This window comes from Coregonus lavaretus (assembly GCF_964263955.1).
Source record: "Coregonus lavaretus genome assembly, chromosome: 3".
NCBI lineage: Eukaryota > Metazoa > Chordata > Actinopteri > Salmoniformes > Salmonidae > Coregonus > Coregonus lavaretus.
This window is the reverse complement of record NC_139990.1, coordinates 51,252,771-51,279,777: the sequence shown is the minus strand read 5'-3', so window position 1 is coordinate 51,279,777 and position 27,007 is coordinate 51,252,771. Positions and strand designations below refer to the sequence as shown.

General features: G+C 44.3%; 1 protein-coding gene across 1 annotated transcript in view; it reads left to right on the top strand.

Annotated features, from left to right (window-relative positions):
• LOC311107845 (uncharacterized protein) overlaps window positions 1-26,060 on the top strand; it is a gene marked incomplete at both ends in the record, with an annotated part of 38,094 nt that extends 12,034 nt beyond the window's left edge. Inside the window, 2 exons of the mRNA XM_084150411.1 lie at window positions 22,150-22,385; window positions 22,809-26,060. Of these exons, the coding sequence (XP_084006537.1) occupies window positions 22,150-22,385; window positions 22,809-26,060 (3,488 nt within the window). The remainder of the gene's footprint in view (window positions 1-22,149; window positions 22,386-22,808) is intronic.
• Window positions 26,061-27,007: the final 947 nt, after the last annotated feature.

Here is a 27,007-nt window from a genome sequence, read left to right as displayed (position 1 = left end):
CGTTGACCGTTTCAGCAAGATGGCACACTTCATTCCCCTCCCCAAGCTCCCAACCGCCAAGGAGACCGCCCAGGTGGTCCTGGAACACGTCTTCCGGATCCACGGACTGCCAAAGGATGTAGTTTCTGACCGTGGTCCACAATTCTCCTCCGCTTTTTGGAAGGAGTTCTGTCACCTGCTGGGAGCCACAGTCAGTCTGACTTCCGGATTCCATCCCCAATCCAATGGGCAGTCAGAGCGGGCTAATCAGGAGCTCGAGAAGGCACTGCGATGCATGACTTCACGCAACCCCCACTCCTGGTCGCAGCAATTGACATGGGTGGAGTACGCACACAATTCTCTGACCTGCTCTGCCATCGGTATGTCCCCTTTCCAATGTGTTTATGGATACCAGCCTCCTCTATTTGCCAGCCAGGAAGAGGAGGTTACTTGCCCATCTGCACTTGCTTTTGCCCGTCGATGTCGCCGCACCTGGTCACAAGCCCGAGCCACACTCCTCAGATCCGTTGCCAGCTACACTACCGGGGCCAACCGTCGGAGAATTCCTGCTCCCACCTACCATGTTGGTCAAAGGGTGTGGTTGTCATCGAAGAACCTGCCACTCAGGGTGGAGTCGCAGAAGCTGGCACCTCGGTTCATTGGCCCATTCCCTATCATAAGAGTGATTAGCCCAACTGCTGTCCGGCTCCAACTGCCTAATTCCCTGAGGGTGCACCCCACTTTCCATGTGTCTAAGATTAAGCCCATCCATGAGAGTCCGCTGGTCCCTGCTGCGCCTGGTCCTCCTCCTCCACGGCTCGTCGATGGTGGTCTGGTTTACACCGTCCGCCGCCTGCTTCGGTCCAGACGGAGGGGTAGGGGTCTCCAGTACCTCATTGACTGGGAGGGCTATGGACCTGAGGAAAGGACCTGGGTGCCAGCTAGTCGGATTGTGGATAGGACTCTCATCACCGCTTTCCACCAACGGCATCCTGATCAACCTGCAATCCGTAGGGGCCGCCCCAGAGGGGTCCCTAACCGTCCTGCCCGCTCGGCTTCCTGTCCTGTGCCTGATCCTGTCTCGGGACCTGTCCCATCTCCCGACCACGGCCCTCCGGCTTCCTCCGAGGATGAGGACGTTCACTCGGACCGTTCGGAGGAGTTCTAGCCCTCCTCCGGCTCCCCTCCTCCCGCCCGGCGTGGTGTTGCTCTTGGGACTTCTGGGGCCGTCCCTTGGGGGGGGGTTCTGTCATGGGCCTCTCACGCCACCGGGTTACCACCTTAATTTTCTTCCACTCTGCTCACCACTCTCTCTACTCAGCCTAACTAGCTCCACCTGTCCCTGCTCTGCTCTGCTCTAATTACTCTGCCAGCTGCGCTGCATTACCCACTACCTCTCCCAGTATTTAAGGCCCTGTCTTTCAGCTCTCCGGTGTCAGATCGTCTGCAAAGCTCACACCCGGAACCTGTTTGCTCGCGCTTCTGGCTCACCCTGGTTTTGTGACCCCGGACCTGCCTGTTTTTTGGATACTCTTCTGCCTCAGGAGATCCAGACCTGCTTCTGCCATTACGACTCCTGACTACTCTTCAATCCCGGTAACTCTGACCAGCCTTCTGCCTTGCTACTACGTATTTTGGATTTCCCTTGAACTGTACTGCTGCCTTGTTTCATTCCGCCCTGTTGTGTCTGTGTCTCCCCCCCCCAGGACTTCTGGACCACCCACCACCGGCTTCATAGGACGCATCGCTGCCACTGGGGGGGGGCACAGACCCAGCACATTGGACGGGATCCCTGTTACCCCTGGAGCCTTCATTCACTCCCTACTTCCCTTTTCCCTTAAGTTTAATAAACTTTCTGGTGTGACGCAATTGTGGTCCTCTGGTCGTCTGTCTGAACCGTGACAATCGGACCCTCCTGTGGATTCTCTCTGTCCCTGCCTAGACCCAATATCCCTAAGCATCCACGAAATAAACAAAAACATCTGAGATCCCCACATGTACCCAACCACAGCAAATATCATTCTTAAAAAATTTATACAGAAAGAATATGACACAAATTATGTATTACACATGCAAATATGTCTATATATCATTGCAGACACTGGAATGTAGTCCACTACACTGCATCTCCTCAGCAGTGTCGACTTTCAATGCAACGTCGATGATGGAATCTGAACATTTCCACACCTTCCTTGTTCCACTTCCTCCAGTCCATTCATATTGTCCATGTTTGAGTATTTGAATCCCCTCTACACATTCCCCCATATGCTTCTGGAAGAAAAGAAAACACTAACCAGTATATTTTGCAAAACAACACATGCAAATTAAAACATCAATATCAACAATAATATAAAAATGATATATAAAATGAATCACATTCCATTTCCCCCCTTTGATTCATCACAAAATACTAACTATCACAATAATATGTAAAAACATGTGAAAAATGATCGGATATTCAAAATGGATATCTATCCATTAATACTCCATCCAGTCCCACTTGTTCATCTCCATCTAGATCAGTAACAGTTAACAACTGCATCTGAGTGTTTTCTCCAGGCATCACAACTCCAACCCATCTCAATATCATAGCCTTCCCAAAAGTCAATAACAAAGTACAAAAGCAAAACATCACACACAGTGCTATAAGAGCTGCTACTAAAATCTGAACTATCACTGCTCCCACTGGGCCTAACTGATCTTGCAACCAAGCCTTCGCTGACCATCCAGCTCCTTCAGATCTACCAAACGCATCCCTTATATTCTTCAATGCATCTATAACACTAGTGATATTATCGGAACTATCGGGAATCAAAGTATAACAATCATCCCCCGTCAAGTTCATAGCCAAACATAAGCCACCTTGTTTTACTAAAATATAGTCAAGAGCCATGTCATGTTTCAACAGCGTCAGTCTGTGACTTCTTTGAGTATTTGACAGAAGGTTAAACCCTCTTATCGTTTCATTTGCAAAACCCTGCAAAGTATAGGTAATACTATCAATGTGATCTGCCAAAAATGTTACACCATACCATGGAAAAAGTCCAAGTCCCCACTTCTCTCCTAGACTTATCCTCCAATGGTAGGCTTCCAGACTATGAAACTTCGCCATGTCTCTTTTCACCCTATTTCCAAACCTAGAATCAGATTTATCTGTGTCCGGTGCTTCCCCTCTTTTAATGGTAAAAACCTCATATGGAAGCTTCAACATCGACATGTAACAACATCCTGTCCATCCATAGGGTAAGAATATATAAATGCTTTATCACCACAAACCCACCAAATATCTCTAAATTTCCCAATAGTCACATTACCAGGCAAAAGCTGATCTTTCACCATCAAAGTCCTGCTCTTCTTACTAACTGGAACATAAAAAGTTACATTATATTTCTCATTGCTAACCTTACATTCATGCTTACCCAAAGTCATCATATAATCATCACAATCTGATATTCCCATAAACATACCCTTTCCATCATATGTTTTATTTGAACAAAAACAGCTTTTAGCCCTCACGGGTTTCACCTCCAATGCTTCAGGAATCGCTGTTAACTGATTTTCCTTCCGATCTAACAAATTCACATAGGGTAATTCATTTAACCAAGAACACTTAAACCTAGGCCTAAACAAATGCTTCGACAACGACATTATTGTATCTGTTAATGGTTGTTGCTGATACAACAGCCATGATAAAGCATAAGATTGACACGTACATGATAGAGGTTAAGCCACCGTCTCTAAGATTGAACCCCATGTGCCTGGTGCTGGAATTCTCAACAGACGTGGACCCTCAAGATTCCTCACTGATCTTACAGAATGAGTTAACTGCTGGAACCATAGATTCCTACCTGCCCATCCATCTTTAATTTGCAAAACAGAAGAATCAAATCCATATGCCTTCCATTTAGTTTCTCTCTTCCCTAACGAGCGGTATTGATCAGATATATCTTCTTGTCTTCCATCAAAATCAAAGAACTCATCCTGTACCTCCATAATAACTATTCTTCACTATTTCAGATGAATCTACATCATTCTCTACTACCATCTGCTCTCCTATTTCAACACTATCCTTACTACCATTCACAGCACTCTCCATCCGTATCATAAACTCCTGAGTCACTCTTACGACATCCTTTAGTTTCAGAAAAGTTGTTGTTGGTGTCTGTGTCACATTTCCTAAATTTGTTATTGCCGTCGTAACATTAATCTCTTTCAAAGTTACTGTTAAAATAGTTGCTTTAGTTGATGTATTAACACTCTTAATTATTTCCAGTGGGAAAGTGACAGATGTCCTCTGTGTATTATTTACTGTTGGAGTGGCTACTGTAATATACTTCTCCTGAACTCCTTTGGTGACTGTGGAAGCTTCAACAGACTTTAAATCTTCCATCATAAGCGTCACCTTACGAGTTACATAGCCTTTTAACCAATAATTCTTAACAGGAACAAATTTTAATAATATAATATAATAATATGCCATTTAGCAGACGCTTTTATCCAAAGCGACTTACAGTCATGCGTGCATACATTTTATTTTTTTGTGTATGGGTGGTCCCGGGGATCGAACCCACTACCTTGGCGTTACAAGCGCCGTGCTCTACCAGCTGAGCGCTTGCACTAAATAAGTACACATATATTCTCCCTGATCTTTCCATGTAACATTACGCAAAATAAGTCACCACCCCCACTCCATGTCTCACATCTACAAGGAAGATGAGCTGTACCACCCATCCTAACCCTAATGACAGTCTTTTCCTCTAAAATTGGTGTTGGAGCGATTGGCTCCATTATAATCAAATGTGATACATTTATAGCTTTAATAACTGTCAATGTTGAAAGAGTTGAATTGCTTCTCACTGTTGTTGTAATAGGCTGAAGTGTTGATGTCATTGTTGTTGATTCATCTATTTTCCCTAAAGCTTTGAACTCTTTACTTATATTTCCATCTATCACCACTAGTGTCACTACATTAACTCTCAGTCCCAACTCTAATCCCTCACTTTCAAACTGTTGATTATAAAAAATACATTTATAATCACCTTGATCCTCCTGCTGGGAATTGTACACATAGAGACTGCAATCACCCTCAATCTTCATTCTTCTCTTATCATTCAGCAACGCATACTTTCTCAATGCAACTGCTCCTAACAGATCTAAACTCCTGCCATATCTATCTTCCCACTGAACTCTAAATTTCCCTTCACCACTGTTCTCTCTCGTGCACTTACATGGGAGCTGAGCTGACTGTCCTAGAGTTACTTCAACCCTAGTTTTCCTAACTTTTTTAGTCTGACTTTTTTCCTAACTTTTTCAAAAACCATTTCACTGATTTATCCACAAAACTCTCTCCCACTAATTTGAGGATATTTGATCGGGAAGACCCCACCTGCTTATGACTTCTTTACACAAGAACTTGGCAACCGATTGAGCATCTTTTCGCTTAGTTGGACATCCTATGCACCTCTTGGTGTAGGAATGTAACCAAGAATAACAGTCACACCCCTGTAAACATTATTTTTCAGACAGATTGTCCACCTGCCTATGACATAGTCAACCTGTTCAAGCAAATATGGTTCCCAAAAACCATACTCCTTTGTGATCTTTCTCCTAACCTCCCCCCTTGCAACATGAGCTAACCCATAGCTTCCTAAATCATCAGACCTAATAGGTCTAGAGGCGCTACTATCAAACCCTCATGGTTTCTCCAAAGACCAGTAGCATCTTTCAATGGATACTGATTCTTCCAAGGAGGTGTGGCTCCTGGTCGAAGTTCAACTTTCACCTCAATTGGGATGATTCCAATATCGGTACTACGTTGAGACCACAAACATTCTGGAACTTGTTGCAACATCTCCTCTTTCATAGGGTCTGAATCCATCTTCACACTGCAAATAGATTCATGTGTCATCCATACAGCTTTTGCTCATAGCCTTCAGAAACCAACAAGGTCACATGTGGCACACTCTTCTCAATCTCCAATTCTTTATCCAGATAATCGTCTGTATTTATCTTCATAGCTGCTCCTTGTGGTCCTAAAATTATTCAACATGAGCTGAGTTGAACTTTCTTTGGTTGATGACTCAACCATTCCTCTGAGTTCGATTGGGCAGCATTCTTGAAATACTTGAGCGTACAATGAAATTGATATTCCGGAAGCCTCGCATCTGGCATATTTGCCACAATAGATTTCTCCCATATCTTAGCATGCTTCAAAAAATCTTCACTGAGATTTCCAATCCAGAATACTGTAGAAGAATCCATCTCTGTCATCATCAACAATTGGTAAACGTTTTCCTTTGGCACTTCTACCAGACAGCCGTCTGGTGTACATTTTATTGTACAGTTCAACTTACACAATGCATCTCTTCCCAACAATGCAATAGGTGTATGTTCTGATACCAGTATGGGTATTGTAATTTTCTGATTTTTATAGCAGAGCTCAATTGGTTCCGTAAGAGTAATCAACTGTTTCACTCCCTCAAATCCCTGTCCTAATTAGTTGATTGGACATAGGGAGATGTGTAGCATCTTCAGGCCGAACACAGGTAAAAGCAGCTCCGCTATCCGCCATCACTTCCAATGGTCGGTTGTTTATTTTCACCTCAAATGTTGGATCTTTTTCCGGTCCTGATGCTACCAGCTGACACCCCCCTTTCGGATCTTCTGGGCACCCCTAGAATCCTTGCTCCGGGCCCCTATAGGGGTTCACCGGTCCTCCAGATGATCTTGACTGGCCCCTGTATCTTCCTCTGAAATTCCCTCTGATGTTTCCTCCTGGCCCATTGCACTCACAGCAAAGTGACCAACCTGTCCACAATTATAACACACTTCTGAAGATTGCTGGAACTATGGCTTAAATCTTCCTCCTCTTCCTCTTCCTAAGTCTTCTCGTCCTCTTCCTGTCCAATTCTGTGTCTGTCCAGCGACTGGCTGTGGATATGAAACAACTGGTACCGCTATTGGTGGCTGGTACAATTGCCGTTGGAACTGGTCCGGTTGAAGCTGTGGCAGTGATTGTTGATTTGGTGCACACTGATTCTGCATAACCAAAGCTTGTTTCTTCTCCTTCTTATTCTCCACCAGTTGTATTTGATTGGGTTTTCTGAGAGTTTCTTGGTCCTGTTCTTTCTGGTTGTGTTCCTTTTTCCTGTACAGATCCACTTGATGGGCTATATGATCTGTATAGACACCTTTTGTCATGCTTCCAAGTCCAACCACCTCTGCCAGTTTGCTCCTTACTGGTGAGGGCAGTCCCATCTGCAGTTTAGCTCTCAAAATTGACTGCTCAATTTGACTCACATCTGGATCATTTCCGGTAATATTTCTCCACACTTGATGAACTCTTGACACATAGGCTCTCTGATTTTCTTGTTGTCCTAGTGGGTCAATCAGAATGTTGTCAGGATGCACATTTGTTGGAAACGTATCTTTCAGTGCTCTCCACAGCCGATTTCTACTTGCAGCCAACAATTCAGGGTCATTCACCGCAGTCCCCACATATCTATCAAGTCCAGCTCTCTGAAAAATTTCTTCCATATCTGGAATCCCAAGGAGATTAGCCAAAAGTATCTTAATGTCTCCTATGGCAGACTGTGTTCCCACCGTAATTTCTTCCAATTTTGAAATCCAAGGATATGCTCCATCTTGAAGAGTAGGCAGCTTCTCAAATATATCTGACATATCGGTATTCTGCAAAGGCTTATACTCTAGGTTCTGTCCTCGAATTATCACTGGCATCATCTTCTTACTTGTGCTCTCTTTCCTTGGCCTCAATGTATACTTCTTCTCCAATTCTTGGGATCCTTTTCTCAGCAGTTTTTTCTTCTGTATCTTCAGCTTCTTGAGTTGTTCTTCCAGTTCTCTTACTTCTTCTAAATTATTCGCCTTATCCAGGCATGATACACATCGGTCTATATCTCTTTCTATTTATTTTGTGCTAATCATTGTAGGATAAAATCCTCTTGAATATGAAGCACCTTTAATCTCCAAATCTTTATCGCTGTCTTCATCTTTACTTTCATCAGAACTCGAATATCTTGTATCCTTCTCCTTCAAATATCCATCACCCCTTCTTTCTGCTCTGGCCAACTTCCGTCTGATCACAGGGTCATATCCACCCATGATCTCTTCTGAATCACACTGATCATCATCATCATCATCTTCAAGTTCCATCCTCCTGAACCTCACTCCACCCTTAGTTTCCAGACATCTTGTTTTCTTCTTACTTTTGGAGTTTGGATTCATCTTTACGGTCGTTTCTGCTTGTCCTCTCTCTATTATTCGTTCATCTTTATCTCTGATGCAATAATCACCCTCCTGAATGATCACTGGAAGCTGAGGATAGACGTCCTTAAACTCTACTTCTTCCTCGTAAGGTGGGGGTCTTTTTGCTGAATCCGTATGTGAGAAAGGTGTATTGACTTCTGCCATTAGTTTTTCTGTTACCTTTACCTCTTTTACCATTTTCTCTATACCTCTGTTTCTTTTATCGTTGGTATCTTTCATCAGTTTTTGTCCTTCATTTTCAAACAGCTTAAGAACACCCAGCTCTCTTTGTCTCTTTTCTTTACGTTGTTCCCTTTTTTTTCCCTTCTTTTGATCTGCCTTATAAATTGACACAAGGACTTTCATTATGTTGATGACGTCAGGGTTAAGAGTCCCTTCCACTGGCCATGGTTGTTCAATGTCAGGCCAACGTTTATTCAATTTTCCAGATAACCTTGCAATACCATTAACTAGAGGATTATTATTTTCTACTACATCAACAGGAGTAATTACTTTCATCGTTTTGATGTCCTTTTTCCCCATTGTAACAACTCTTTTATATTTCTTTATTGTGAATTATTTTATTATTTTAGACTATGTAGTTTATGATTCCCCCCCTTTTTATTAATTAATTAATTAATCAATCAATATTTGTTTATTTATTTATTAATTAATTAATTTTACCAAATTATTAATTAGTGGCAATCTTACCACATCCGATCAGGAAAAGTAAAGGAAAGTAGTCAACTTCAGAGCAATCCAAAAAAGAAAGACCTGTAATCCAGCAACACTACAGCACTCACAAACCAATTGCTTCATAAGCACCCAATGACCTTAAGTTTACAGAATAATGTCAGTGCTGGATTTCCAACACAACTCTAATCAAACCAACTCATGCACAAAAAACTCCAATATGCAATTCTCAATTACATCAATTGATCAGTCTGTTGCCAAGTCCCTGTCAAATTGTCACAACATGAAATATGCTAGGCACACAAAATATCCTGTATGGGAAGGTAAGTTTTGTAAACAGAACAGTACTGGCCTTAATTTGACTGGATCCGTTGCAGCCCACACTGTCACGTGACGCACTTGTCAGCACCTCCTCTCTCTCTCTGTCTCCTCCTTCTCGTCTCTCATATGACAGAAGAACAAAGGAACAGACAAGAATGTAGTATTTTATGCACTCACTGGGTTATTTCAACCATGCAATACTCTTTGTTCACATTCGCGCTAAGAAATAAGCAAACAGCTTAACTCAGGAATATTATAAATAGCTCAATAACATTTAATTTAATTTATTTTTAATCAACATATCTCTCATTTATCAATTCAATAGATCTCAGTCAAATAGTTTCATTGTTAAGCAACAGCCAATTTAACAATCTCACATTGTTATCAATTTCTGCTCAATCTGCATGCTTTCTCAATCAGCTTTAACTGTATGTGCACTCGTAAATCAAGTTATTTCTCGAGTTGGGCTCTGGGATATAACAGCCGTTGAGTATCTGATTTTATGGTGGATTGTGGAGGAGGGGGGTTGAGTGTGTTGGAGTATGTGAGTATGTGCGTGTGTGCTTGTCTGGCATCTGTTGTGGGGGGGTGGGGATGTTGGGGGGGAGGGGGGGGGGGGGGATGGGATGGACCACGGGAATTATTTGCTAGGATAATAATTGCTTGTCAATGAATTAAATGTAATACAATGGCAATCCTGGTTATATGTTAGAATCCTACGCGTGAACTGCCGACATTATTACGCATATTAATTGATAATGATGGAAAATAGGATATGCATAATTTTTTTTAAATAGATATACAGTGGGGGAAAAAAGTATTTAGTCAGCCACCAATTGTGCAAGTTCTCCCACTTAAAAAGATGAGAGAGGCCTGTAATTTTCATCATAGGTACACGTCAACTATGACAGACAAATTGAGAAAAATAAATCCAGAAAATCACATTGTAGGATTTTTAATGAATTTATTTGCAAATTATGGTGGAAAATAAGTATTTGGTCACCTACAAACAAGCAAGATTTCTGGCTCTCACAGACCTGTAACTTCTTCTTTATGAGGCTCCTCTGTCCTCCACTCGTTACCTGTATTAATGGCACCTGTTTGAACTTGTTATCAGTATAAAAGACACCTGTCCACAACCTCAAACAGTCACACTCCAAACTCCACTATGGCCAAGACCAAAGAGCTGTCAAAGGACACCAGAAACAAAATTGTAGACCTGCACCAGGCTGGGAAGACTGAATCTGCAATAGGTAAGCAGCTTGGTTTGAAGAAATCAACTGTGGGAGCAATTATTAGGAAATGGAAGACATACAAGACCACTGATAATCTCCCTTGATCTGGGTCTCCACGCAAGATCTCACCCCGTGGGGTCAAAATGATCACAAGAACGGTGAGCAAAAATCCCAGAACCACACGGGGGGACCTAGTGAATGACCTGCAGAGAGCTGGGACCAAAGTAACAAAGCCTACCATCAGTAACACACTACGCCGCCAGGGACTCAAATACTGCAGTGCCAGACGTGTCCCCCTGCTTAAGCCAGTTCATGTCCAGGCCCGTCTGAAGTTTGCTAGAGTGCATTTGGATGATCCAGAAGAGGATTGGGAGAATGTCATATGGTCAGATGAAACCAAAATAGAACTTTTTGGTAAAAACTCAACTCGTCGTGTTTGGAGGACAAAGAATGCTGAGTTGCATCCAAAGAACACCATACCTACTGTGAAGCATGGGGGTGGAAACATCATGCTTTGGGGCTGTTTTTCTGCAAAGGGACCAGGACGACTGATCCGTGTAAAGGAAAGAATGAATGGGGCCATGTATCGTGAGATTTTGAGTGAAAACCTCCTTCCATCAGCAAGGGCATTGAAGATGAAACGTGGCTGGGTCTTTCAGCATGACAATGATCCCAAACACACCGCCCAGGCAACGAAGGAGTGGCTTCGTAAGAAGCATTTCAAGGTCCTGGAGTGGCTTAGCCAGTCTCCAGATCTCAACCCCATAGAAAATCTTTGGAGGGAGTTGAAAGTCCGTGTTGCCCAGCGACAGCCCCAAAACATCACTGCTCTAGAGGAGATCTGCATGGAGGAATGGGCCAAAATACCAGCAACAGTGTGTGAAAACCTTGTGAAGACTTACAGAAAACGTTTGACCTGTGTCATTGCCAACAAAGGGTATATAACAAAGTATTGAGAAACTTTTGTTATTGACCAAATACTTATTTTCCACCATAATTTGCAAATAAATTCATTAAAAATCCTACAATGTGATTTTCTGGATTTTTTTTTCTCATTTTGTCTGTCATAGTTGACGTGTACCTATGATGAAAATTACAGGCCTCTCTCATCTTTTTAAGTGGGAGAACTTGCACAATTGGTGGCTGACTAAATACTTTTTTTCCCCACTGTATATATATATATAGAGGTGAAAGCATTGGAAATGCTTTTGGCGGTTAATCTGCTTCTGTTTTGTGGGTGGCACTGTGTGCTGTTTTCGATGGATGGGTCCTGGCCTCTCGGGGCCTTAGGGATCCGGAGGGACGTGGGTGGGATGCTGATCACTGGGATGACGGCTCAACTTGGGATGGGGAGGGGCTTTAGCTGGGGAATTAGTGGAGAACAATTGAAGGGTTACTCCGTAGCAATGCAAATATCACGGTACAGCTATATGGACACTCAATCATTACGGTATTTTTTATTGGTAAATTTACATACATGTATAATGATAAATAGACTTGAAACTTGTATCTCATTATGGTGTATGGTGAAATAAGTATAGCCAGTTATAATTGTAATGGCTTAGCTGATAATAACAAAAGAAGAACAATATTTACATGGCTCAAAGAGAAGGAATATAATACCTAGTGTATACAGGAAACTCATTCAACGATTCGAGATGAAGTAGCGTGGAAAAAAGAATGGGGGGGGGGGGGGGGGGGGGGATATACTTCTCCCATGGGCAAAGAAATTCAAAAGGGGTGATGATATTAATTAATAGTAATTTCGATCCGAATGTGCAAATTGTCAAAATAGATACGCAAGGTAGATGGATTATTTTAAATATGTTATTGGACCATAAACAGATATGGCTCATTAACCTTTACGGACCAAATAATGATGATCCACAATTCTTTGACAATATATATAATAAATTATCAAGCCTGTAAGCAATTCAAGACAATATTGTTATGGTGGGGGATTATAATACTGTTTTAAATAGCTCAATGGACCGTAAAGGAAATCACACCACAAACAATCACCCACATGCTCTTAAGGAAATGGTGAATGTCATGGATACATTAGAATTAGTAGATATATGGAGGCTTAAATATACTGATCTAGTGAGATATACATGGTGGAGACTGAATCAAGCTAGTCATCTTGACTTCTTTCTTATCTCATTCTCGTTGGCACCAAAAGTTAAAAAAAGTGTTGATAGGGGACAGAATGCGGTCGGACCATCATATAAAAGGCATATACATTACTCTTACTGAATTTCCACGTGGGCGAGGATATTGGAAATTTAATCAAAGCCTATTGGATGATAATTTATTTATAATTAGAACAAAGGAATTTATAACTGACTTTTTCCAACATAACATAGGTACAGCGAATCCCCTTATTGTATGGGACACCTTTAAATGTGCCTTTAGAGGCCATGCAATTCAGTACTCATCTCGAAAACAAAAGCAATTTAGGTCAAAAGAGTTTATACTAAGAAAGGAAATAGAAAGTCTAACAGAACAGATAGATGGCAATAAAAACTGTAACATAGAGGCTCAGAATAAATTAGAGGAAAAACAAAAAGAAATGGAGAAACTTATTCAAGAAAGATCAAGTGTAATATATTATAAAAATAAAGCAAACTGGATGAAATATGGGGAAAAATGCACAAAATTCTTCTTTAATCTTCAACATAGGAATGCTACCAAAAAGAACTTAATGAAACTGGTTACAATTGACGGAGTCACCCATAATTCACCAAATGATATTTTGAAGGAAGAAACAAAGTACTTTAAGCATATGTTTTATTTTCCGTCGCCTCCATCTCCTCTAACTGAAGCTAATTGTAGAGATGTTTTTTCTATTGATAATGTCAAATTAACAGCCACACAGAAAGACTCATGTGAAGGTGAAATTACAGAGGAGGAACTTCTGGATGCAATTAAAGACTTTAAGTCTGGGAAAACTCCAGGGTTGGATGGCATACCAGTCGAGGTATACCAAACCTTTTTTGATATACTAAGAGGACCGTTATTAGCATGTTTTAACCACTCCTATGTAAATGGTAGATTATCTGACACTCAAGAAGAAGGTCTGATCTCATTATTACTGAAACAGGATACAAGTGGAAAATATAAAGATCCAGTCCATTTACAAAATTGGAGGCCCCTTACACTTCAGTGTTGTGATGCAAAAATCCTAGCAAAATGTATAGCGCATAGAATTAAAAAGGTATTGTCGGATATTATTCATTCTAATCAGACAGGTTTTTTAAATGGAAGATACATTGGAGATAATAAGGCTAGTATTGGAAACAATAGAACACTATGGAAAATATGGGATCATTCATAGCAGACTTCGAAAAGGCATTTGATAAAGTTCGACTGGGGTTTATATATAAATGCCTGGAACATTTCAATTTAGGAGAATCTCTTATAAAATGGGTCAAAATCATGTATAGTAACCCTAGGTGTAAAATAGTAAATAATGGCTATTTCTCAGAAAGTTTTAAACTGTCAAGAGGAGTGAAACAAGGTTGTCCTCTATCGGCATATCTATTTATTGTGGCCATCGAGATGTTAGCTATTAAAATCAGATCCAATAATAATATCAGAGGATTAGAAATACAGGGCTTAAAAACAAAGGTGTCATTGTACGCTGATGATTCATGTTTTCTTTTAAATCCACAACTAGAATCCCTCCACAGCCTCATAGAGGATCTAGATACATTTTCTAACCTCTCTGGATTACAACCAAATTATGACAAATGTACTATATTATGTATTGGATCACTAAAAAATAAAAATTTTACAGTACCATAGTACCGTAGTTTACCAATAAAATGGTCTGATGGTGATGTGGATATACTCGGAATACATATCCCAAAGGAAATAAATGATCTCACTTCAATACATTTTAATAGAAAGTTAGCAAAAATAGATAAGATCTTACTACCATGGAAAGGAAAATACCTGTCAATTTGTGGAAAAATCACCCTGATTAACTCTTTAGTATTATCCCAGTTTACCTATTTGCTTATGGTCTTGCCTACGCCTAGCGAACAGTTTTTTCAATTATATGAGAAAAAAATATTCAATTTTATTTGGAACGGCAAGCCAGACAAAATTAAAAGGGAATATTTATATAATGAATATGAATTCGGAGGACAGAAATTATTAAATATTAAAGCATTAGACCTATCACTAAAAGCTTCAGTCATACAAAAGTTATACTTAAACCCGAACTGGTTCTCAAGCAAATTAGTAAGATTGTCTCAACCAATGTTCAAGAAAGGCCTTTTTCCCTTTATTCAGATTACAACAACTCATTTGCAGTTATTTGAAAAGGAAATCCTCTCCCAAATATCACTATTTCTAAAACAAGCCATAGAAAGTTGGTTGCAATTTCAATTTAATCCTCCAGAAACAACAGAACAAATAATGCAACAAATATTGTGGTTAAATTCAAATATACTAATTGACAAAAAACCTTTATTTTTTGACAGAATGTTTAAAAAAGGTATAATCTTCGTAAATGATATCATCGGTAGGACTGGTGGAGTTATGTCGCACATGCAGCTAACAAAAACATATGGAAATGTCTGCTCTACCCAAAATTACAACCAAATAATTGCAGCCTTACCGCAAAAGTGGAAGAGGAAAGTGGAAGGGGGAGAAAGTAAGGAACTTGTCTGTCGGCCTTGCATTAAAGAACATAATTGGTTAAGGAAAACTGTGATAAATAAAAAAGTATATCAGTTTCACTTAAGGACCAAAGGATTGACAGCCATCCCATATAGATTGCAAAATAGTTGGGAAGAGATCTTTGACGTACCGATCCCATGGCATAGTGTTTATGAACTGACACGCAAAACGACACCGGATTCAAAAATTTTAATCTTTCAATTTAAATGATTATATAAAATTCTTGCTACCAATAGAATGTTATTTATATGGGGGATACAATCTTCCCAGCTCTGCAGATTTTGCTGTGAAGAGACAGAATCATTAGATCATTTGTTTTGGTTCTGTCCATTTGTAGCTTGTTTTTGGCTAAAGGATTGCAATATTTACCTGGAGCTAACCTTGCAGATAGCATTACTGGGTGATCTGAAAAGTCATAGTCAATCAATCAATAATATAATAATACTTTTAGCAAAAATGTTTATTTTTAATTCACAATCTGTAGAAGCAATGAGAATAGAAAGGTTCAGAACTTTTGTAAAACATCACAGTACGGTTGAAATATATATGGCAAATAGAAATCCTATATGGATGGTGTTAAGAGATAGATGGGAGGTATTGAATAGAGTTGAAGGATGGGACTAATAACAAATAACAACAAATAATAACAAAGATAGCTAATAATGTAAGCATACTGTGTCCATAATAAGTATATGGGTTGTATTTTGGGAGCTTTTGGGGAAGAGCACAGTTAGAAAGATATGGCATATAGAAGCAAACCGGATGGACATCATGAAAATGATCGGAGAGGTTGAGAGTAGAAGAAGTTCAGGAGCAAAAATAAATAAATAATTATATATATATAATAGAATTATTGTAAAATTAACTCTGTCCATAAGGTGTAGATAGTAAGTATAGATCAGAAGTAGAGGCCTGGGCATTGTTGTTCACTAATTTACTCCAAGTAGGGAGAAGGATGGCGGGGTTGAAAAGTAATAAAGGGAGTATATATATAAAAAACATGGTGGATTGGAAGTGATGCAGACAATTACATTGATAGAAGATACAATCTATCTGCAATATTAAGCTGATCCACCCCCCCCCCCCCAAAAAAAAATTAAAAATAATTTTTTTAAAAAAAGCCAATTTAACAAACAGAATACTTTATTCGTGTGTAAGTCTCCCCCTTCTTCTCTGTCTGCATGTCACAGCAGCTCAGTGCAGGCAGGGGAGTGGCATATTTGCTCTACGTAACTCTAAACTCATAAAATCCCACACATGCGCAGTTCATTTACCAGTGCAATTTCAGAGTGAAAGGAGCTCCCAAGCAGCTCTCTCCAAGCTAAACAACAGAAAGTAGACAGACCAGCTGTCCCTCCGTTATTTCCCCAACACAGACAAACAGTAACACTTAACAGAACTCACAAACCAACACAAAACATAGAACACAAATCCTACTTTGAAGTTTCTTAACTTCACTTATCCTAATCTGCAGATTTATAGTTATTTTCTTATCCATTACAAAACATCTCTCTACACTCTTTAAACTCCTCCCTGTAGGCTCATGATCTTCTAACCGTTATTAAACGTTCTCTTTTTATAGAGACTCATAATATTTTAACCTTAACGTCCTTCCAGGGGGCTCATATATAGTTTAACAATTATTAACGTTCTCACCAACGGAGACTCATAAGATTTTAACCTTAACTTACATATTTCCTTACAAAAAACAAAAACCCCTGTTCTCAACCAAAACATATATATGTATATATCTCTAACATAAATCTTATCCTAACATGAGTCGACACACAGTTTAAACACAACAGAGATGTCTTTATTTTTTATTTTTTATTTTTTTCTTCCCACACACACTCATGCTCTCTTCCACACACACACACACACAATTCAAGAGGCTTGTATCCGTTCCTACGGACCTCTAAAGCATGCTACCGTCGTTCCTTATTTTTCATTATTCCTTCCTAAATTTATATTACCTTGAGTTTGCGGATATCCAATGAGAGGTTACATCGAACATATACCTCGTCAACTATAAGTCGAGGGGTAACTTGCAACCGAATGTATCTACCACAAACACCAGTCCCCGGAACTGACCTCAAAAATCAACCTAGTGAGTTTTCAGGATTTTCGGCCCATCCTAATGATCGCCTCGTTTGAGAGCTTACCATAGATCAACGATGTCCTAATTTGTATACATTTTCTCCTTAGTTCCTGGCCTTATTCCTTCATTCTATTATTTTTAAATTTTCCAAATATCCCTGTGTCCAGTATTATCAATACCTATAGACACTCCCCCCTGTTTGCGTTGTTACCAGCGCAAACAAATTTAGAAATTTAGAACGGACTCTTATCCCACAGCAAATAACAGCAAAGTGCACACATAAGTCTTTCAAACGGTACATCTCCCCAGCGCACACACCCACATAAGCAAACGAACCGACCAGCGCACAAAATTGTGAGAAATCTCACCTTATGTGCCGGCGTCTTGAGCGGGAGTCACTTCGTAGCTCATGAATGGAATGCGTCCCAAAGTTCCTCGTCGCCATTCTGTGGTACCTAAATAATGATGCTAATTATGCTGTGAGAACAAGGAATTCGCTGACACTGTCCTCGATTATAATAGTTTATTTACATTGAAGATTTCAGCGCCAATTTACAGACTTCTGCAGACATCTGGAGAACAACCGGCCCAATCTCTGATATGTTGTTACTACCCGTCCTTTGTTTCAACCATGGTATTTATATCCTATGCCCTATGTAACATAATATGGGTGTTTTCCCATACACCAATCCCAGGACGCCACCTAACAGACTTCCTCTCTTATCCAGAGCGACTTACAGTTAGTGAGTGCATACATTATTATTTTTTTATTTTTTCATACTGGCCCCCCGTGGGAATCGAACCCGCAACCCTGGCATTGCAAACACCATGCTCTACCAACTGAGCTACATCCCTGCCGGCCATTCCCTCCCATACCCTGGACGACGCTGGGCCAATTGTGCGCCGCCCCATGGGTCTCCCGGTCGCGGCCACGACAGAGCCTGGATTCGAACCAGGATCTCTAGTGGCACAGCCTTAGACCACTGCACCACCCGGTTGTTATGATAGTAGAGCAGTAGTAGTGGTGGTTGTTATGATAGTATAACAGTAGTAGTAGTGGTTGTTATGATAGTAGAACAGCAGTAGTGGTGGTTGTTATGATAGTAGAGTAGTAGTAGTAGTGGTTGTTATGATAGTAGAGCAGTAGTAGTAGTGGTTGTTGTATGACAGTAGAGCAGTAGTAGTGATTGTTATGATAGTATAGCAGTAGTAGTAGTGGTTGTTGTGATAGTAGAGCAGCAGTAGTAGTGGTTGTTATGATAGTAGAACAGTAGTAGTAGTGGTTGTTATGATAGTAGAACAGTAGTAGTAGTGGTTGTTGTGATAGTAGAGCAGTAGTAGTGGTGGTTGTTATGATAGTAGAACAGTAGTAGTAGTGGTTGTTATGATAGTAGAACAGTAGTAGTAGTGGTTGTTATGATAGTAGAGCAGTAGTAGTAGTGGTTGTTGTGATAGTAGAGCAGTAGTAGTGGTGGTTGTTATGATAGTAGAGCAGTAGTAGTAGTGGTTGTTATGATAGTAGAGCAGTAGTAGTAGTGGTTGTTATGATAGTAGAACAGTAGTAGTAGTGGTTGTTATGATAGTAGAGCAGTAAGGGTGGTTGTTATGATAGTAGATCAGTAGTACTGATGTTTGTTATGATAGTAGAGCAGTAGTAGTAGTCATTGTTATGATAGTAGAACAGTAGTAGTAGTGGTTGTTGTATGACAGTAGAGCAGTAGTAGTGATTGTTATGATAGTATAGCAGTAGTAGTAGTGGTTGTTGTGATAGTAGAGCAGTAGTAGTGGTGCTTTTTATGATAGTAGAGCAGTAGTAGTAGTGGTTGTTATGATAGTAGAGTAGTAGTAGTGGTGTTTTTATGATAGTAGAGCAGTACTGTTTGTTATTATAGTAGAGCGGTAATGGTGGTTGTTATGATAGTAGAACAGTAGTAGTGGTGGTTGTTATGATAGTAGAGCAGTAGTAGTGGTGGTTGGATGGATGGTAGTAGAGCGGTAGTAGTGGTTGTTATGATAGTAGAACAGTAAGGGTGGTTGTTATGATAGTAGAGCAGTAGTAGTGGTGGTTGTTATGATAGTAGAGCAGTAGTATTAGTGGTTGTTATGATAGTAGAGCAGTAGTAGTGGTGGTTGTTATGATAGTAGAGCAGTAGTAGTGGTGGTTGTTATGATAGTAGAGCAGTAGTAGTGGTGGTTGTTATGATAGTAGAGCAGTAGTAGTGGTGGTTGTTATGATAGTAGAACAGTAGTAGTGGTGGTTGTTATGATAGTAGAGCAGTAAGGGTGGTTGTTATGATAGTAGAGCAGTAGTAGTGGTGGTTGTTATGATAGTAGAACAGTAGTAGTAGTGGTTGTTATGATAGTAGAGCAGTAGTAGTGGTGGTTATGATAGTAGAGCAGTAGTAGTAGTGGTTGTTATGATAGTAGAGCAGTAGTAGTGGTGGTTGTTATGATAGTAGAACAGTAGTAGTAGTGGTTGTTATGATAGTAGAGCAGTAGTAGTAGTGGTTGTTATGATAGTAGAGCAGTAGTAGTAGTGGTTGTTATGATAGTAGAGCAGTAGTAGTAGTGGTTGTTATGATAGTAGAGCAGTAGTAGTGGTGGTTGTTATGATAGTAGAACAGTAGTAGTAGTGGTTGTTATGATAGTAGAGCAGTAGTAGTAGTGATTGTTATGATAGTAGAACACTAATAGTGGTGGTTGTTATGATAGTAGAGCAGTAGTAGTGGTGGTTGTTATGATAGTAGAGCAGTAGTAGTGGTGGTTGTTATGATAGTAGAGCAGTAGTATTAGTGGTTGTTATGATAGTAGAGCAGTAGTAGTAGTGGTTGTTATGATAGTAGAACAGTAGTAGTAGTGGTTGTTATGATAGTAGAACAGTAGTAGTAGTGGTTGTTATGATAGTAGAGCAGTAGTAGTGGTGGTTGTTATGATAGTAGAGCAGTAGTAGTGGTGGTTGTTATGATAGTAGAGCAGTAGTAGTAGTGGTTGTTATGATAGTAGAGCAGTAGTAGTAGTGGTTGTTATGATAGTAGAGCAGTAGTAGTAGTGGTTGTTATGATAGTTGTCTCATTGCGTTCCTCTCTGCTAAATGCTTTTTTAGTCTCTCAATGAATCATACATCTGCTATCTGTCTGTCCATCACTATGGTTATACAAGCAAACTCCCTAACAGCCAATCAGAGTGGGCGTAGGGCCCCCTGTGCTTGTGGGTAGGCTAGTTTTCATAAATGAGAAAGACGGACATGTTGGATCCCTTGTAGGTTAGCAGATGAGATCCCCTAACCCACCTGAGCCTACCACCATGATAGAGATTCTGATCATAGTTCCAGCACAATTAAATGATTGTAATGTTCAAGCTCTCCCCTCTCTCTTCTTCTGTCTCTCCTTCTCACTATCTGTTATTCTTCTGTCTCTCCTTCTCCCTATCTGTTATCCTTCTGTCTCTCCTTCTCCCTATCTGTTATCCTTCTCTTTCGCTTCTCTCTAATGTGTCACATTTACCCCTTTTTCTCTCCTCTCATCCTCTTCAAACTGAAGAGTGTTCCTGCTGTTTGTCATAATGACACAATCCCTGCCTCTCGTCCTCCGTCTCTGCCTCCCTCGTTCCCTCGCTCCTCTCATTTCCCCTGGCACACTGGTCGTTGACTGAGAAAGAATTCCTCTCCTCTTTCCCTCTCTCCCACTATATATAACTCTACCTCTCCTATTTCCCTCTCTTTATCCACTCTCTCCCTCTTCTCTTCTTCCTTCCCTTTATCTTTCTCTCTCCTCTTTATTTGCTCTCTGTTCCAGGGTTATAATGTCTAGATTAGGGTTGTTGAGGCTTTTTCATTGTTCAGCCCATCCTCTTCTACTCCCGTCTCTCTACTTTTTCTTTCTCTCTCTTTCTTTAACTCTCTCTCCTCCTCCTTCTCCTCCTTCTCCTCCTCTCATTTTGCCGTACTGTTGAAGCTTGACAAAAACAGGCCTTTACAATTGTTGACCTTTGACCTTGAGGAGTCACCTTGAACGATGAGCGAACAGAGGGCCTGAGGACCTCCCTTTAGTGCTAATGAAACACACACACACACACACACACACACACACACACACACACACACAGCTAACCCTAACCCTCCACTCCTGTCCTCCTCCCTACTCCTCCTCCAACCTCTCCCTACTCCCTAACCCTCCACTCCTGTCCTCCTCTCTACTCCTCCTCCAACCTCTCCCTACTCCCTAACCCTCCACTCCTGTCCTCCTCTCTACTCCTCCTCCAACCTCTCCCTACTCCCTAACCCTCTACTCCTGTCCTCCTCTCTACTCCTCCTCCAACCTCTCCCTACTCCCTAACCCTCCACTCCTGTCCTCCTCTCTACTCCTCCTCCAACCTCTCCCTACTCCCTAACCCTCCACTCCTGTCCTCCTCTCTACTCCTCCTCCAACCTCTCCCTACTCCCTAACCCTCCACTCCTGTCCTCCTCTCTACTCCTCCTCCAACCTCTCCCTACTCCCTAACCCTGCACTCCTGTCCTCCTCTCTACTCCTCCTCCAACCTCTCCCTACTCCCTAACCCTCCACTCCTGTCCTCCTCTCTACTCCTCCTCCAACCTCTCCCTACTCCCTAACCCTGCACTCCTGTCCTCCTCTCTACTCCTCCTCCAATCTCTCCCTACTCCCTAACCCTAACTCCTCCTCCTTCGCCTTCCTTTCCCCTTTTCCTCCCCAATTCTCCTCTTTGCACGGACCCCTTTCTGCCTGCCTCCCCCTTCACCTCCTTTTGCACCCTCTCTTCACCCCTCTCTTGCCCTCTCCCTATCCCCCATCTCTCTCCCCATCTACCCCTGTTCCCCTTCTCCCTGTTTCACTCCCCTCTCCCCCTCCCCAGATGAGATTGAGATGCTGGAGCGTCTGTGGCTGTCAGGTATCTGTCACAATGACAAGATCGAGGTGATGAGCAGTAAGCTGGACATAGACAACATGGCGGGTGTCTTCTACATGCTGCTGGTGGCCATGGGGCTCAGTCTGCTGGTGTTTGCCTGGGAGCACCTGGTCTACTGGAGGCTCAGACACTGCATGGCTACCAGCTCCGGCAGGCTGGACTTCCTACTGGCCATCAGTAGGGTGAGTTTGTGTGGTGGGAAATGGTGTGTGGTGGGAAATGGTGTGTGGAGGGGGGGTGTAGAGGTATCTTATGTGTGTGTGTTGGTGTGTTTGTGTGTGTTTGCCTGCGTGTGCGTGTGTCCGTGCGTGTGTGATGTGTGTGTGTTTGTGATGAGTATGTTGAGGTCAATTCCATTTCCACTCAGTCAATTCACAGGATTAATTGGAATTCAATTCCTCTAACACTCAGGAAGTATGGTAACATTGACAATGACCTTGAAACAATAGAAACAGCACATACTAATATATATTATGCATACAGAGCTTGACTGATAACCGCTCGTCCCTCAGTCACATAGGGCATGTTTGATTTGATTCTATTAATAATTTATTGAATGTTCATTACCATTCCCCACTTGTTCTCTATCTCTCCCTCTCTACCAGGGCATGTACAGTTGCTGCAGCTTTGAGGATGAAACCACGCCGGGCGGGGCCAAATCCTCCATGGCTATGCTCCCCCACCATCATGGCGCCATGGTAACAGTCCCGCCCCAGCCACACTTGGTCAGTGGGTCGTCAACCAACCCGGCCCTGACCATGGCGCAGCAGCAACAGCAGCAACAGCCACAGCCCGTCTACAAAACACAACTCCCTGGCTCCCCTCCCACCGTAGTGCATTCTGGGACGGCGCTGGGGCCCTCCAACACGCCCATGCTGGGGGCGCCCCTGCCCTGCTCCACATTCCTCCCCCGGCCCGACCGCAGACTGGCCGTGGTGGACCGCTGGAGGCTGCCCAAGACCGGGACCGCCACCAACCCCATGGCGGTCCGCGGGGCCGTCGCAGACATGGGGCCCTTCCCCCAGAAAGTGGCTCCTACCTGGGGAACGACAGCTGGAGGAGTGGGGGTTGGTGGTGGTGGTGGTGGTGGGGGACTGGATGGATATAAACGCTACTATGGACCCATCGACCCTGAGGGTCTGGGGCCCTGTATGGACCAGCCGGCAGGGTCCCAGACCCCCAAAACAGCCCCCAGGGGCCACCCCCAGCCCCCTCCCGCCACTGTGGCATTCTACTCGGAGAAGGGCCCTGACCATGGGGTGGGGAAGAGGGTGGTGGGAGGTGGTGGCGCTGGGGGTCAGGGGAAGGGAGGGGTCAAACCTTTGGGGACGCCTCGGCTGCCTCCTAAAAGCCAAGCCGTGGGCGTGACCCCAGTCCCTCTGCCCCCTAACCCCCCGCTGCCACACCCCTCCCCCCCTCTCCCCTCATCCTTTTGGAGGAAGCGCCGGCCCAAGAAGCCCAAAGAGCCAGGCGGGCCTCTGTATGAGAACATCCTACCCCTGGGGCGGAGGGGAGGAGGAAGGGATGGAGCAAGGGATGGTGGAGGGAGGAGGGGACGCCCCGTCTCTCCTCCTCTCCCGCTCCCCGTACCCGTGCCCTTGTCCCCCACCTACACTCCCCCCTCTCCCTCCGCCTCACTCCCCTACACCACCTCAACGTCTTCCTCTTCCTCTAACACATCGTCCACCTCCTCCTCTACCTCCTCCTCTCGCTCCTCCTCTCCTTCCTCCTCCTCCTCCTTGACCTCTCAGAGCACGCGGGAAGGTTTGGACGCAGAGGAGGATGATGAGGATGAGGAGCTGACAGAGGAGTCCAGTCTTCTCCTGGGGAGGGGGAGGGACAGACAGCGTTCCATTATCTCCTCTCGCTCCCTCAGTCACGGGCGCCAGCCACCACCCATACCACCCCGAAAACCACACCCTCCCCGAGGGGAGAGAGACATGGAGAGAGAGAGGGAGAGAGGAGGTAGCCAGTTGGCCCAGTTACAGGAGTGGTGGGCGGGCTGGGGTGAGAGAGAGAGGGATCGCAGCGGAGGAGGAGGAGACGACGAGAGGAAACGAGAGAAGAAGAGGAGGAAAGATAAGGAGAAGAAGAAAAAGAAGAAGAAGAGGAAAAAGAGGGAGGAGAGGGAACGAGAGAGAGACAAAGAGAGGAAGAGACGGAAGGTGAAAAAGAAGCGAAAGAAGAAGGCGCTTAAGACGAAGAAGAGGAAGAAATCGACTGGACGTTCCGAGCCAGAAGAGGGGGATGTGGAGGCAGATAGGGAGGGAGAGGGGGATGGAGGGAGAGAAGGAGGGATGCCAAACTACTCTTCCTTTCCAACCCAGTATCGTAGTACGTTTGGGGAGAAAGGGAGAGATTCAGCATGGGCAGGAGAGAGGGAGCGAGGGAGGAGGGAGGGAGAAGAGGAAGAGGCAGATAATAGAGAGGAGGATAGCAGCAGGAGCAGGAGGCCCAGATCATCCCGCCCCCACTCCAGACATCCACCCCCTAGTAAGCGCTACCCCAAACTCCCCGCCTCGGTCAAGTTCTGGGTGAGCGGAGGAAACGGGGGAGGAGGGGACCCTAACTCTGGAACACCCCCCTCCTCCCTCCCTCCGCTCATCCCATCCTCCAAGAGGCGGAGGAGTGGAGGGGTGGAGAGAGGGGAGGGAGGGAGAGGAGGAGAGAAGAGGCCTCTGTTGATGCACTATGAGAAAGGCAGGGCTAACACCCAGGATGGGCTCTCCTTCCATGAGTGGGACTCTGAGGATGATGATGAGGAAGATGAGGAGGAGGAGAGGCAGAGAGACAGAGCGAGGGAACGGGTGGAGGAGAGGGTGAGGAGGGCGGGTGGGAGAGGTGCTGTGTCAGAGTCAGAAAGAGACAGGGCGAGAGCAGAGGAGAGTTACTCTGATGAGTGCTCGTCAGGGGAGTTTGGGCGATTCGAAAGGTACTGGGAGGGGAGGGAGGGGAGTGGGAGGGCTGGAGGACCAGGGAGTAGTGGGATAGGGGGGATAGGGGGAGGGAGCTGGTTTTTCGGCACATACCCCTCCAGAGAGAAAGGGGGCAGCATCAACAGTAGAGACGACTCTATACTAGGGCGAGTGGAGGGGTGGGGTGGGCCGGGGGGAGATTCTTGGGGTTCAGGGCCAGGATTAGGGTGGGGGTCAGGGGGAGGGAGTGGAGGTCTGGGGTCCCAGTGGCCCCCTCCTCCGGTAAACCTCCCGCCCCCCCGACGGTACTGGTCTGTGGACAAACTCCCCGTGAAGGGAGAGAAGAAGTGGAAAAGGGGAGGCGGGGGGAAGGGAAAGGGGCGCGCACGAGACAGAGACCAGGGTTCTGGGGTGTCCTGTAGCCAGTACCCCCACCCCCATGTGCACCCGCACCCCCACGGGCGGTCACACGGCCACGGGAAGAGAGGAAGCACAGCCCTGTCGCACAGCCAGGAGGAGCTGCTACCCCACTGCCACAGCTTCAGCGGGGGCTCACGGCCCAAACCCCCTCCCAAACCAGACCAGGGCCAGGCCAAGTCAGGCAGCCAGGCCAGCCTCAGCCTCAGCACACAGCAGCCAGGAGGGTTAGTAGACCACCCCCCTCAGCCCTCCCTCTCACCCCCTCAACCCCTACCCAGTGCCCCTTCCTCATCCTCCTCCCTGCCGGTGCCCATCCCTCCTCCTCCCTCCTCGTCCTCTGTCTCCCCCCCAGGGGGTTCGGGACAGGCCCAGGCCTCAGCCAGTGCTAAGCTCCTGTACCAGAGACTACGGTCAGTGCCCCAGCCCGGACGCTTCTACTCCCCCCACCTGCCACTCAAGGCCAAGAGCCTGTGCTCCCGACGAGGCTCCGCCCATTTCTCCAGCCTGGAGAGCGAGGTATGACAGGGGGAGACGAGAGAGGGAGACACGCGAGCCGTCACCGCTGCCGCTGAAACCACTGACACCATGGCAACTGTTACCAATGGCGGTGCCTTGGCAACGGGGGATGCCACAGCAACTGAGGCTGCTGTTATGGCGACCAAAAATGACCATCAGCTAGCGACCATCGCTACGGGAACTTCTAGGGATGATTGTACCATGGCTGTCTCCGCTGTGCGTGAAAGCAGAACCACAGTAACCTGGTCCCTGGTGCGTGTTCTGGTGAGGGCCACGGTGAGGTGCCACACCAGGGTCACCTACATCCGACTGGAGGGGTCCCATGACACCGAGAGTGAGGGCGACGCCACGTCGTCCGCGGCGATGGCAGCTCCAGAACTCTTCCTCCGGTCAGAACTGAGCTTTGTGATGTCAACATCGGTCCTCCTCTCTTTCCCCAGTCAGAACAATGGATAAGACAAGTCTCCAACCTGTGAGTAAAGATGTCATGTTTACACACACACACACACGCTCGTCTCCCTCCCTCTGGCTCTGACTGAACACACCTCGTTGGTAGCGGAGAGACCGGCCTGCTCCTGTAAGGATCCAACGACTGGTTAACACTCCCACAGACTCTATCTCTCCTGTCCCCATTGGCTGAGGGACATGTCACATCCTCCCCTTTTGAATTGGATTGGTAGACTGCATCCTCACGTTGGAGAGACCCCTGCTCATCTCTCTCCCCTTTTGTAAGTTGGTTGATATAAAAGCAATGCAGTCGCCTCTCTCTTACACACTCTCTGTCTGGCTTCCCATCTCTCATAGGCCAGTGAGGACAGTAACATCACATGCCCTTTGACCTCATGACATCTTCAGGGCCATCTAGCGCGACCCATGCCCCCCGGAAGGGAAGGTTACCAACCCCCGTGATGTCATGTTTACTACAAACCCTTTTGCCCAATCAGATTTAACAG